Source organism: Terrapene carolina, unplaced genomic scaffold (assembly GCF_002925995.2).
Source record: "Terrapene carolina triunguis isolate 2854851 unplaced genomic scaffold, T_m_triunguis-2.0 Scaffold112, whole genome shotgun sequence".
Lineage (NCBI taxonomy): Eukaryota > Metazoa > Chordata > Testudines > Emydidae > Terrapene > Terrapene triunguis.
The window spans coordinates 8,690,521-8,704,708 of NW_020664463.1; the positions used below are offsets into that span (position 1 = coordinate 8,690,521).

General features: G+C 44.5%; 1 protein-coding gene across 1 annotated transcript in view; it reads right to left on the reverse strand.

Annotated features, from left to right (window-relative positions):
- Window positions 1-14,188, reverse strand: part of ITPR2 (inositol 1,4,5-trisphosphate receptor type 2) — a 346,451-nt gene that overhangs the window by 38,417 nt on the left and 293,846 nt on the right. Inside the window, exons 47-49 of the mRNA XM_026652241.2 lie at window positions 12,164-12,356; window positions 5,235-5,360; window positions 2,029-2,204 (exon numbers count right to left, since the gene is read on the reverse strand). Coding sequence (XP_026508026.1) covers window positions 2,029-2,204; window positions 5,235-5,360; window positions 12,164-12,356 — 495 coding nt within the window. The remainder of the gene's footprint in view (window positions 1-2,028; window positions 2,205-5,234; window positions 5,361-12,163; window positions 12,357-14,188) is intronic.

A 14,188-nucleotide genomic window follows, 5' to 3' on the forward strand; every position in this document is an offset into this window, starting at 1 on the left:
GAAGCCGTGTGAGCTTCTTGCCCTGAAGACAGTCTGCTCACAGAGAGGAGACTTCCCCAGAGTCCTGACTGGCTTCATAGGGAGCAGTTCCAGAGCATCGCCTCGGGACTCCGTGACACTGGGCACCTAAATAGTGTTACTAAAGCTGTTCTCTATATTTAATACATAGAATACTTAAGGGGTGCTGCAAAATCAGAGGTAACTCTCTTTAGGTGCAAAGGCAGGTGAACTGTCATTCATATTATATATATCACTGTATCAGTCATGTGTAGCATACACATGCTTGCACATTAGGTAAGAAAACAGCCATAGAATGGAGATTACTTTCGATATAGATTAAGTGACTTTATTTTGGTAGCCTCAAGCCCGGTCCTGTCCCATTAAAGTAAATAGCAAATCTCCCATTGATTTCAGTGGGTACAAGATCAGGTCCCTATAGCATACATTCAAATTAAAAATACTGCATCGTAGCACTGCATACAATGCCAAAAGTTTTAGACAGCATGGGCCAGAACTGGATCTCAGTTATAAAGCATATATCAGGAATAACTCCATTAAAGTCAATGGAGTTGTTCCAGATTTAAGGACGCATAGCTGGTCTGCTGTTTACTATGGAATTCTTGGTTCTGTTCTTTCCCTTCCAAAATTTGCTTTAGAGTATATACAGCCACAGGTGCCAACTCCATGGGTGCTCAGCACCCACCGGTGGGTCCTGCCAATCTGTTCCTCCCTCCCCCGCCTGCAGAGGATCAGCTGTTCAGAGGTGGGCAGGAGGCGCTGGGGGGGGGGCGGAGGGGGAGGAGTGGGGGCAGCAAGAGGAGGAGCACGGGTGGGGTGGGAAGAGAAGGGGCGGGGGCAGGACCTTGGGGGAAGGAGTTGAGTGGGGGCGGTGCCTGGGGCACAGTGGTGGGATCGAGCACCCCCTGGGAATCAGAAAGTCGGCACCTCTGTGTACGGTGATATTCCTTTTAAAACTTTTTGGTTATCTTTGTAGTTAAATGTTATGTCAGTATTTGCTCAATTTCTTAGGTATTCCTTTTACTAATTACAGGGAAGTTAGGGTTTAATGCAAATACCACATCATTTGCATTATCTACTTGAAAAGGCCAAATAGTAAAGTTTTTAAAGACAACCACTGTATGCATCTTGATATTGTCCCTTGAAAGTTAAACAGAATCAGGATTTGGGAAATGTTTTGATTACAGTGAAATACTGAATTTTTAATAGCATTCTTGCCCTTTTCTTTTAGTCCCCTGGCTCAGTTTAAGAAGCTGATCATCCCTCTTAGCTGTATGCCTCTAACAACTTGCCATTTTTGGTCTTTGTACTTTCAATACCTGTCTGATGCAACAGTATATATATGAAGTATATCTATACAATGATCAATTCCCTGGGGTCACGGCAAAATGTACGTAGTTACTATGTGATATATTTCTATGTCATTGGTAGGTTTGCTAGGGCTTCTTTCATGTCATAAAACATTAAAAAACAATTAGAGAAGGAAATCTTTTCAAAGAATTTGGAACTGAACCAGCGCTACAGTATGTAGAAATGCCACCATGAAATGAACAATAGGACTGTAATCCACATTTGGTGGCTGTGGGACTGTCTTTTTTTTTTTTTTTGCAACTTGATTTTTAGTTACAACACCCTTTACAAAATTATTCAATCAAACTTCTGAACTATAATGTTAGAGCTACAGGGCCAGATTCTTCACTGCACCTGAGCTTTGGTCAGGTATGTTGGGGTGGGCAGGCGGGCTGGGGGGAAAGGCAAGTGAGACTGCCAGGGGACTAGTTGCAGCTACCCAATCCCATCCCAGCTCTGATGTAACATAAAGCTGCTGTGATTCAACAGAAACTTAAACAGATACTTATTAGAACTATCATAAACCCAGTCGTGCTAAATGTGTGTGCAAAAGCAGATGTGAAACAGTACACAGATCTCAGACTTTGCTTTTTTAAAGTGTGGCCCTTAATATTCCTGTTTCTATGGAAATGGAAATTATGCTAGTTTTAAAGTACTTACATTAGCAGCACCGAGAAGTATCAACGTAGGCCCAAGCCCTATTGTATATATAGACCTGAGAATTACAGACACTAAAAAGGGTCGGATACCAACAGGCTTGGAGAAGAAAAACAACATAGCTGTACAGACTGCCACTGCTATCCAAAGGAGGACTGAAAACAATGGAGAAAGCGTGCCTGGAGAGGGAAGAAAGGGAAACGTTAACCCTGTCTCTGCTTCCACAACCCTTTTGGAAAATCAGTTATGTGTCAAGAAACAAATCCGAGCAAAGCTTGGTTCCTTGGCCAGTTTACCTACCAAAGTGAATGAATCATGCAACATAATTTCTGACCATAACTTCGCATGATCATAGTGGGAAATACTGTTAACATATTAGGGTTAATTTCACACAGCTCCAATAAGGGTAGGTAATAAAATCTTCATTAAATCTGTGGATTGCTTGGAAGAGACAACTTGCCAGTCTGTTGTAGTGATCTGCCAATCAGTTCTCTTTTGCAAAGCTCATTAGGGCACCTTAGCTCTAGTGTAATGATTGTACAAATACAGAAGTATCCTATTATGTCCTACCATGACACAGTATAGTCAAATATTTGGACTGTGTCAATATACTACACTTACTTTTCACATTATCAAGTGCACAGCCAGCATGGGTGAGGCGAAATGATGGTGGCTGGGAAATGCGAAGAGGGCAGTTAAAATAGACTCAGAATAGAAACAATGGCAACAGCTCCAGGGCTAAGTAATATCACTGGGATTAGGAAAAAAACAGAGACAGCCCCTGGTCTCCAAATTCAGAGTGCATCCAAACTTTCTCCAGACTATAAGGTGTTTATATGCTGGCAATTGGTTCAAGTCCAGCTCTGTAAAATAATTTTGCTACCAACTAGAATGGGAAACTAACAAATCTGGAATATACCTTTAAACTGGACATGAGGTCTTCATTAAAAGATAGGTCCAAAGCCCTCAATATTTCTTTAAAAAAAAGTCATCCCCCCCCCCCCCTCGGTTCAGGTCAATCAATTTAATTTAACAGGACTTGCACTGGTAACACCACGTGCAGACATGCACAGTTGAGGCAAGGAGCCGTTGTCTGAAGAGCAGTTTCACTTATATCATATGATGCTGGAATTGCAGAAGTAAATTAAAAGAACATTCTTAGGCTGATTAGATCAACCCGAGCACCTCAGACACATGGCTATGGGCTGATTTACTCAAGGAGAAAGGAGGTGGGGGGGAGTGAAATAAACCCTGGCTCTAGAGTTAGTTTTCTTTGGAGGGGGAGGAGGGAGAAAGGAGTCTGTCTCATGACTATTCCTGCTTGGCCACACCCATGTTTATTGTCAGTAAATCTCTAATTACATCTACAATTGCCTGGAATGATGGGATTTAGAAAAGTGAACTGCACTGTCACTAAAACCACTGGATTATTGGGGCTGCTTAAACTAATACTAGACATGCTTGCAGTTCAAACTAAGTGTTAATACCTACTGATTGCAGCCCAGAGGATTTTACAGAGTAAAACTTTCAGATTAGCTAAATATGTCTAGTTTAAAAGGTTTAGTTTTAACTCTTTATTTCTTCTCTGTTATTCTTTAATGGTCTGGAACACATACATTTGAAACAAGTTTAGACTTTAGAAAATTGAGAGCATTGGAGACTAAAATCTTCTCTGTACAGAGCAGGTATATATACAGGAGGAATCTCAGCTCTAAAAGCTTCCCTACATAACCCTGCTGATGTGCCTGCGCTGTAACCTGCAGAGACCTCAGGGGGTGAAAGGGCAGTTCAGTCTCCCTGCCAATCCACTTTAATCCTTTGCCTCGCTGTTGAGTCTGCCAACCAGACCCATCTGTTTGCGCCAATTATGGCAGTGGTGTTTGGGAAGAGCACATGTATCCACTAGACCCTGGACTGATTCCACCCACTCCAATCACATGAGCCATCAGATGGAAGTGACTTTCAGTCACATTACTAATTGGACTGGATGTGAACCAATGACCTAGAGGTGAATGGCTCTCTATTCCGTTACCAATCTCTTGAGTCATCCAGTCCCCTTTATCCCCATTAAGCATGTTTAGGCTACAAAAACAAGTCTACAGTAGTCATTTGATGGAATATATTATTCAATATATTTCTTATGATGTATGATGAAGCAGAGGCAAAAATCACTGCTTTTAAATACATCATTGCTTTTTTTATCTACTAAATCTATCATTTGCAAATGATGTGTTATTTTATCCTTATAAGCACAGCAGTCAAAAACTGACAAATGAAACATATTTAAAATCATTTCATTCCATATCATGCTCTCCTAAATGGCCACTGAATATTTTCAAAGAGATGCAGATGATTGACCAGATCCAAAACCCTCTGACATCAATGAAAACCTTTCCATTCTCTGAGGCATGGCTTATATTCGAGGCTTATATTTTAAAACATATTCTCTGATGTATGGCAGTGTTGCTTTTTTTTGTTTCGCAAAGAGTCCAGATTACACATACAAAGACACAAGAGAGGATTAAATAAAACTTTGAATTTCTGCAAAAATTTGAGGCGAGAACAAAAAAGTTTCATGTTTTTCACAAATTTATGACTGTGTGATTCCTTTGCCAGTATTGCAAATTTCTTTTTTTTCTTAATATTCATTTAGTGATTTATATAGCACCCAAATGTCTGCTAGAGGTTTTTTTCTGTAATTCTGGTCACCAATATTGTGCTTTTCATGGGACTGATACCAAATACCACATTGGCAACTGCCCAAACCCATAGCAGCAATTACTATGTCTAACAATTCCAGCACATTTTTTTCCCCATGAGATTCCTACAATATATAAAAACACACCATAGAATCAACTCATATTATATCATACAACAATGTTCAGGAGAAAATAAGCCTATTTAACAGGATTTTCAGCTGTGCCTGTGATTTTGGGTGCCCAACTTGAGACATCTTATCAGAGCCTGATCTGCAGAAAGCGCTGAGCGTCCTGCCTCTGAAATTCAGGTCCCATTAAGGTGTCCCAAACTGGGTATCCAAAATGACTAGTGAACTCTGAAAATCTTAACTGTGCTGATTATGTTATTCAAGAGCTCTGCAAGGCAGGAGATTCACAGGAATTGCTGTTTAAGATGCAGTGATGTAATGGCTTGTGTTGCTTTAAAACTGAAAATGTTCACTAGTATAAGAAAAAAAAAGGATCACTTGCCTTCATCTCCATCATCTCCAAAGGGGTAGAAGAGTGCAACTGCTAAATTGATGAATACAGCCAGGTTGAAGGAAATACTCCCCCAGAGGGAGATGTGTCTGGAGAACCAGAACAGGGCTGGGTTATCTAGGAAGGAGAGAAAAGCAGCATTGGAGAAATGAAAAGGAGATGCATGAGCTTACGAGCAACGGCTTCATGCAAACAAGAAAGGCAGCTTAATGGAGAACAGTAAAGTAAAAAATAAATATTCAGGATCCATAATGAACTCAAAAATTAATACTTAATACAGGTTTAATAGTCCTAGTATATTCTATTTACATGGCACTTTTCCACCCAGAAGGATCCCAGTACTCTTTATTCTAAATTACGACCTTCTGGGGCTTACTAATGAGAGTTTTACCTATGTTAAGTTTGGAGGCCTGGACCTTTTGTGAAGGAATCATGTCACTGGACACTGAAAGGAGAGGGGAAATCTGTGGACAAATGGCTCCCTGTATGCTGCACAGGAGTGGAGGGAAGAGGATGTTTTGGTCAAAGATACTGGAACACAGACCCTCCCTTACAAAAATGCAATGGGTTTTTTTATGACCTTACAGAACAGTCAAATGACCCACTGAAACCACATAAAATCACAATTTACCTAAGGGAGAGGGGAAGGCTCAACCCTGCCAATAAGGTTCTAGGGAGTCTTAGTATTTTACATGCAGTGCTCAGGCTTCTAAGTCCTCCCTCCTAACTAAATAGATCTGTTCTACAGTAACTCCTTGCTTAACGTTGTAGTTATGTTCCTGAAAAATGCTACTTTAAGCGAAACGATGTTAAGCAAATCCAATTTTCCCATAAGAATTAGTGTAATTTGGGGAGGGAGGGGGTGTTAGGTTCCAGGGAAATTTTTTTTGCCAGACAAAAGATTATAGATAGATAGATAGATAGATAGATAGATAGATAGACACACACAGTAGAAGTTTTAAACAAACAATTTAATACTGTTCACAGCTATGATGATTGTGAAGCTTGGTTGAGGTGGTGAAGTTAGAGGGTGGGAGAGGGAGGGATATTTCCCAGGGAATGCCTTGCTGCCAAATGATGAATTAGCACTCGGCTGAGCCCTCAAGGGTGAATACATTGTTGTTAATGTAGCCTCACACTCTACAAGGCAGCACGAATGGAGGGAGGGGAGACAGTGAGTGAGTGTGTGTGGGGGTGTGTGTGTGAGTGAGAGAGAGAGAGATGTGATTTGTCCCTTCAAATACGCTGACCCACTCTAAGTACACTGCCTTTTTAAGTAGACCAGCAAGTTGAGATAGCAGCTGCTGCCAGCAAGCTCCCTCCGTCCTGAGCCCTGTCGTGTCCCCCACTTCTCTGTGGGGTAAAATAGCAGGGGGCAGAAAGAGGGGGGACACCCAGACATTAGCACCCCTCTTTCCCCCCACCCCCAACCTTGCACAGCAAGCAGGAGACTCCCAAAAACAGCTCCAAGGCAGAGGGCAGGAGCAGCACATGGCAGTGGTGGGAAGGACAGCTGAACTGCTGGCAATTGATAGCCTGCTGGGCGGACTTAGGGGCAGGGCCGGCTCTAGGCACCAGCAAAGCAAGCAGGTGCTTGGGGTGGCAAATTTGCAGGGGTGCAAGAATCCAGCATGAGAGCTGAGAACCAACAGGGAGCCCTGGGAGCTGCAGTTCCTTGGTTAGCTCCCTGCCTACAGAGCCAGCCCTGGAGCAGGGAAAGAACTACATTTCCCAGCATTCCCTCGGCCGCAATTAACAGGAAAGGGAGGGGGAAGGAGTGTAGAACTGAAACCTCATGCTGCAATGGTAGGAACAGAGCCAGCTCTAGGTTTTTTGCCACCCCCCACCTCAGCCCTGGGCTCCCCCCGCACCCCTGTGTTGCCCCAGCCCTGGATTCTCCCCCACCCACACCCCTTGCTGCCCCAGCTCTGTCCCCCACCTGCACCTCCTGCCGCCCCAGCCTGGGCTTTTCCCGCCCTCGCCCCCGCACCTCCTGCCGCCCCAGCCCTGGGCTCTCCCCCAAAGAAAGAATTGGGTGGACTAAATGGACATTGCACCTCTCTATCTGAAGCCTAGTAAGGGAAGTACATGGATCCCACTAGAATTTAAAATGAAAAGTAAGGGAGAGGAGGCTCTACTAGACTGGGCAGCTTTAGATACAGTACCAGGCACATAGGAGGATTTACACTTCTGAGCCATGGAAGCAGAAATTGACTTTTCTTTTCCAGATTTAGCTAATATTCAGAAAGGGAAACTAGCACCTGCCGTCCAGATTTGAACACCCTCAAAATTCAGGAGTGCTCAAGCTCAATTTGGGCAGCTGTTACTTCATTTCTCCCAAATCAAATATACTGATCCACTGTAACTTGCTGTAGGAAAAAGTAGAATAAATTGAGCAAGAAATGCTTCCCAGTGGTTATTAGGACTGGAGTTGCTATTTTCAACAGCCATTGCTTTTTATTAATTATTATTATTATTATGATTAAGTTTTAGTTTTATTTGTTTAAAAGGAAGACAGTGATATTGCACTGGCAAATTCCCCATAGAAACAAAGAATGGAACAAAAGAATAATAAAGGCACCTCAACTTTTCCTCATTTATGTAGGACAGTCTTATAATATGCATCCAGATATCCTCCAATCACACAAGCTGAAAATTGTTCCACTTTACTGCAGTTCTGTAACCATATGGGAACCAATCCTGGCTGTGTTCTGTGCACATCCAAAATTCCTGCTGAATGACCCGCCCTGGGAGCGAGTTACCAGTGACCCAGGGCTGGGGCGGCAGGAGGGTGCAGTGGGGTGGGGGGGCAGCCAAAATTTTTTTTGCTTGGGGCAGCAAAAAACCTAGAGCCGGCCCTGCTTAGGGGAGCGGGGAGCTGATGTGGGGCTGCCAGTCCACCCTGGTTCCAAGCCCCCACCAGCTAGCTGCAACAGGCTGCTCTTCCTGCAAACAGTGGACAAAGCAGGTGGCTGCCAAACAACACTGTAAGGGAGCATTGCGCAACTTTAAGCGAGCATGTTCCCTAATTGATCAGCAACAAAACAACGTTAACCAAGATGACTAAGTGAGGAGTTACTGTATTTTGGTAATAGCGCCTAGAGGACCGATCTGAAGCCAGGGCTCCACTGTGCTACAGGGCTGTACAAACACAGTTAGAGCATGTCTAAACTGCAATTAAACACCTGCTGCTGGCCGATACCAGCAGACTCAGGCATACAGGGCTCCGGCTAAGGGGCTGTTTAATTGCAATGTAGATATTCGGGTTCAGGCTTGAGCTCTAGGACTCCACGAGGTGAGTGTTGGAATCAGGGCCGGATTAACTTTTTGTGGGCCCGGCGCCAAACATATTTGTGGGCCCCCTTGGAGAATGATTGTAAAAAGGGCTGGGGGCAAAAGCACAGTGGGGCAGGAGTTAGGGTTGGTCCCTGGAGCAAAGGGGCCAGGGGTAAACTGCAAGCACAGCAGGGCTGGGGAGGGGGTAAATAGGATCTCCCCCCGCCCCTGCCTACATAGAGCGGGTACCTACCTGGTTCTAGCCCATTCTCTTCGTCTCTCTCTGCACTGAGCTGCCCCTCCTCCCACAGCAGCAGGACAGGTTCTCTTCCAGCCCTCTGGGGTGGGAGGAACGGAGGCTAATGTGGTTACTCCTAATAACTGGACTTTTAGTTTCCAGTCAGCATTGCTAACCGGACACTCAGGTCCCGTTTTCTACTGGAGTTTCCAGTCTAAAACTGGATACCTGGCAACAGGGCTGCCAGAAAAGCCTGAGTGTGGTGGTGGTGGAAAGCAATCTTTTTTAAGCTGGGGGGTGGGGGGGACAGAAAGCAAGTGGTGGGTGGGCTAAGGAGTGGAGAGGAGCTAGTGGGCAGGGCCATGTCTGCTGTACTGCCCAGGTAGGTTGGAGACTGTGGGGATCAGTTGACACAGTATCCCCAGCCCAGGTGACGTGACAGTCAGTGGTGAATTTAGAGTTAGTGGGGCCCCGGCCCTGTGCTCAGCTTCATTTTTGGGGCCCCTCCTTGGGACCCAGCCAAGAAAAAGAACATTCTCTCATCTCCACCCGCCCCCGTTTTTCATGCTTTTTTTCTTTATCCTCCTCCTATAAGTAATCAAGTAAATGAAAATAAAAGTGAGGTACCTTGATTGTCCTTGAGTCTAACTTATTTTTCCACAGACCACTTGAAAATCGCGGAGGGTCTTGACGGACCACTTAATGATCTTTCCAAATATTGTTCGTACCATTAGCTAACTATTGTAAAGCGCTTTGGATAAGAGCGCTTTATAAAAAAAAAATGTAAAAAAACATTGGGGTGCGGGGTCTGGCCAGGAGCTAGGGTGATGGAGGGGGCTCAGGGTTCGGGCAGGAGGTTGGGATGTGGAGCGCTTACCTGGGGCAGCTCCTGTTTGGTGCGAGGGGTGCAGGTGGGAATGGGTGTGTGTGTGCAGGAGCTCCAGTTTGGTGCTCAGGGTGGGGTGAGGATGTGGGGGGGGGCAGGAGTCAGGACATGGGGTGTGGGGGGGCTGGGTATGTGTGGGGGGTGCAGGACAGGGGGCTGGGGAGGTGTGAGCGGGTGCAGGAGTCAGGGCAGGGAGCTGGGGGAGTGTGGGTGGTGCAGGGGTCAGGGTGGGCAGAGGGCTGGAGGTGTGGGGGTGCTCATGGCAGGGGGCTGGAGGGGGTATGCCCCGATTCCAGCCCCTTCCCCGCCTCTTCTCCTCCTCCTCCCCTGAGCGGCAAGCGTGCTGAGGCTCCGCTCTTCCCCCTCCCTCCTGCCTGCAAACAGCTGATCGGCGGCAGGGAGAGGGGGAGGGGAGGGAACGTAGCACCCTCCGGGGAAGAGGCATGGCAGAGCCTGCCCTGCCGCAGCAGGAGCCGGCAGCATAAAGCTTCTGCCCCCACAGGAGAGAGCAGGGGGAAGAGGGCAGAGAAGAGTGGGCCGGGCTGGGGCCCCTTTGGACTGTGGGCCTGGCGCCATGGTAAATCCGGTACTGGTTGGAATTAATATTTTTGAAGTATATCTTAATATATGGTATTTAAAAATCTCTAAAACATGTGACATTTAACTATTTGAAGATTATGTATTTCTCAAGAAATTATAAAAAGACTCCTAGAGTGCTCTGAATTTCCTGTGCGCATGAAAAAGGCACCCTTGACCTTCCTGGACCTTTCCGCCAGCTGTTGGGCTTCACTTGCTATCATACTATTGAAAGTGACTAAGAACATAGCTGACTCCTAGAAACAGACAACTCCTCAAACTGGATCTTTTTGTCTCAGAGTAAGGTTGGGTTTAATTACCCACAATTAGAGTCAGCTCAGACTAAACATTAAGATTTCACTTGTGGTAAAATTAGGCTGTTAACTTCTGGATTTTAAGGATCTGGAGCCTTTGCATGAGGCATCCTCTCCTTTCGAGCAATGCAGCATTGTACGATAACATAGCAACTCAGACACTGGGGTAAAGATTAAATAGCACTTGCATGTATATTGCATTTTCAAACAAAATAATAGGAAGGCTTGTTAAATATTCCACAGATGAAAGGAAATGTGGGAATTTCTCTTTTGGATAAAAAAAAACCTAATTTATGCTTGCTTAGTATTACAGAGGTCTAATCCAAGTCTGCACTCTCTCAGACAATGGTTAGGGGCTTTTGTTTGTTTGTTGGTGTTTCTTTTAACTGGGATCCCAGTCCTACTTTGTGAGCAAAATTATTTTGAAATAGAAACTACAGCCTGAGAATTAAATTCACAAAAACTACAACCCAACGTCATGTTTTTAGCGGTGGTAAAAGCTTCAAGTTAATTCATTCCACTCTGGCGAGCCAAATCCTCCTACAGTTCTGCCCATATCTGGTATTCTTCACTTCCTTCCTGATCAGTTGTGTAATGTTGCTGTGAATTGTTCAAGAGCTGCTGTATTCTACCTCTGAGGCATCTGCATTTTAATGGTGGGTGAAGAGATCCTTCGATATCTATAGCTATATCCCACTTCCTTATCAGGAGTTGGTGAAAAGACTGGATTTACCCTGGAAGGTGCACAGGGCTGCCATCTGCCACCTCCTGAGATGCTAGAAGCAACTTCACTCCTACGGGAGGTCAGATGGTAGCACCACTTCTGCCTCCCCTATGAATTCCATCCTGGTGGAGCAGCTCTAAGTTCTGTGCGGGGTTTCTGGGAGACACACCCATGGAACCAGCCAGCTTACCCTTTGTGTTCTAGCCATGTCCCTTCTGAAACTAGCGCCACCCACTTCCTTGCCTGTGCCAGCTGGAGCTGTGCCCTCCAGTGGAATGGGAGCTGTAAACAGTTTGAGTAGGTATGTCCCCTTGGCCAAGGAGTCACAGACTGGGTTCTGCTGGGAATTAATCCAGCTGAATTTCTGTAAATTGCTTTAAAAGATGCTGGGATGCAAAGTACTATTACTAAGAAAACATTCTCCAGGAATAGTAAATAATGACTCAGTGCAAAGAGATCTGGTATAAAAACTGGCAGGGCTCCACTAACTTCATGGGAGCCACATTGTTTTACACAAGCTGAGGATCTGGCCCAAGGTGAAAGATGTTTTCAGTGAATTATATTCAAAAGTATAAGTATACAGCTACACATGTTCTTGTTAAACATTAGGGGCCAAAATTCCATCTGGCATAATTGGGTGCAACTCTACTGTTTTCACCACTCAATTCTGGTCTCGAGAGCCCAGAGATGATTTTATTAGTCACTTTTCCATATTATTTCTTCTTCGTGTATGTATCTCTCTCTCTTGCAGGTGGCACATCTCCAGGGACTTGCAATCTTGGGTGCGGAAAATGTTTTCTTGTAATATCAAAGGGATTGGAAACAAGTAAAAATGAAAACGTAAAATACTTGCTTGGTGACTTACAGCTCTAAAACGAAGTCCTTGAAACTATAGATAGTACTTACTCCTAATTTTCTTCTGCCACTTCATTTCATTGTACAGATCTTCTGTCTGTTGGAAAAAGTCATTCACTTTGCTCCCTTGTTCATCTCTCTCAGTTGTATTAAATACACGACTTTTGGATTCTCGAGTGAGGAATTCACATATATTGGGGACAGGGAAGACTATTTGTTCCATGGTTCTATCATGACGGACAATCTGTAAATACAAATGTATGTGACAAATTAGAGGATTGGGTCAAAAGAAACCTGATGAGGTTCAACAAGGACAAGTGCAGAGTCCTGCACTTAGGACGGAAGAATCCTATGCACTGCTACAGACTAGGGACCGAATGGCTAGGTAGCAGTTCTGCAGAAAAGGACCTAGGGGTTAGAGTGGGCGAGAAGCTGGATATGAGTCAACAGTGTGCCCTTGTTGCCAAGAAGACTAATGGCATTTTGGGCTGTATAAGTAGGGGCATTGCCAGCAGATCGAGGAACGTGATCATTCCCCTCTATTCGACATTGGTGAGGCCTCATCTGGAGTACTGTGTCCAGTTTTGGGCCCCACACTACAAGAAGGATGTGGAAATATTGGAAAGAGTCCAGCAGAGGGCAACAAAAATGATTAGGGGTCTGGAGCACATGACTTATGAGGAGAGGCTGAGGGAACTGGGATTGTTTAGTCTCCATGAGAGAAGAATGAGGGGGGATTTGATAGCTGCTTTCAACTACCTGAGCGGGGGTTCCAAAGAGGATGGAGCTCGGCTGTTCTCCGTGGTGGCAGATGACAGAACAAGGGGCAATGGTCTCAAGTTGCAGTGGGGGAGGTCTAGGTTGGATATTAGGAAACACTATTTCACTAGGAGGGTGGTGAAGCACTGGAATGCTTTACCTAGGGAGGTGGTGGAATCTCCTTCCTTGGAGGTTTTTAAGGCCCGGCTTGACAAAGCCCTGGTTGGGATGATTTAGTTGGGAACTGGTCCTGCTTTGAGCAGGGGGTTGGACTAGATGACCTCCTGAGGTCCCTTCCAACCCTGATATTCTAGGATTCTATTCTGTGTGTCTTTCAGGGTCAGAGACTTCTCAATCATGCTGTGATTCCCTTCTGACTCAGAGCTTGCTTTTATTTACAAACTGGTCTCGAACTAATTTTAAAAATTTCAATTACACCAACACACTATATTAAAAAACACTTAGGTAAGTAATTTATATTAAAATTGTCTTTGCCTTCAAAAACCTGCTTTAAAATGGTTATACAGGTGTGCCTCAAATAAAAAAATCTAGATCCAAATATCCCCAATCTTTGAGGACGTTCCAAATCTGAGCCCTACAAACTGCCCCCATATTTATAATAAGCTAAAGCAAAACTCAACATCCAAACTTTCTCAGACTTTAAAGGGCTTAGCATTTTATCAAGAACTTAATTTTGTAGCTTGAGCCCATCTCTATGAGGTTGTAAATCATGAAAGGGGCTATGCGAAAGGAGCACCTTGTTACTCAGATAAAGACAGGTAGGAACTGGCACTATCTGCTTACTTGACAAAACCCAAGATATTGCTACTATTAGCTCTTCAGAATCAACAGAGCTACTTGAGAGTGAGCTGGATTCCATTCCATTAAAACTGTTTGCTGAATCTGACTGGAGCCTGTATTACTGGTGAAGTTGTAATAGGCGGAAAACACACATTGGATCTCAGATCCCAGGTTTTTTGTAGAGCTCGCTATCACAGAATCATCATTTGACTTACAAATTGAACAAACTGGGTATGCTGAGCTGAGAGAATATACATCCGGAACTCCACAATTGGCCCAGCTCTGGAAAACCTCTCTCTTATTTCAACAGAAGCAGTGTTGGGCTCAGAGTCATTTACATCCTCACTTTCAGGAAGCCCCCAAAGCTGTGGCTGTTTTGCAAAAAATTGCCTTATTTCTCCCTTCTGAAATGGTTTGATATTTAAGAGCAATATATTTATGTATGTTCACCTCAAGGATAGCAAAACTCTGTGTGTGTGTGTGTGTGTGTGTGTGTGTGTGTGTGTGTGTGTGTGT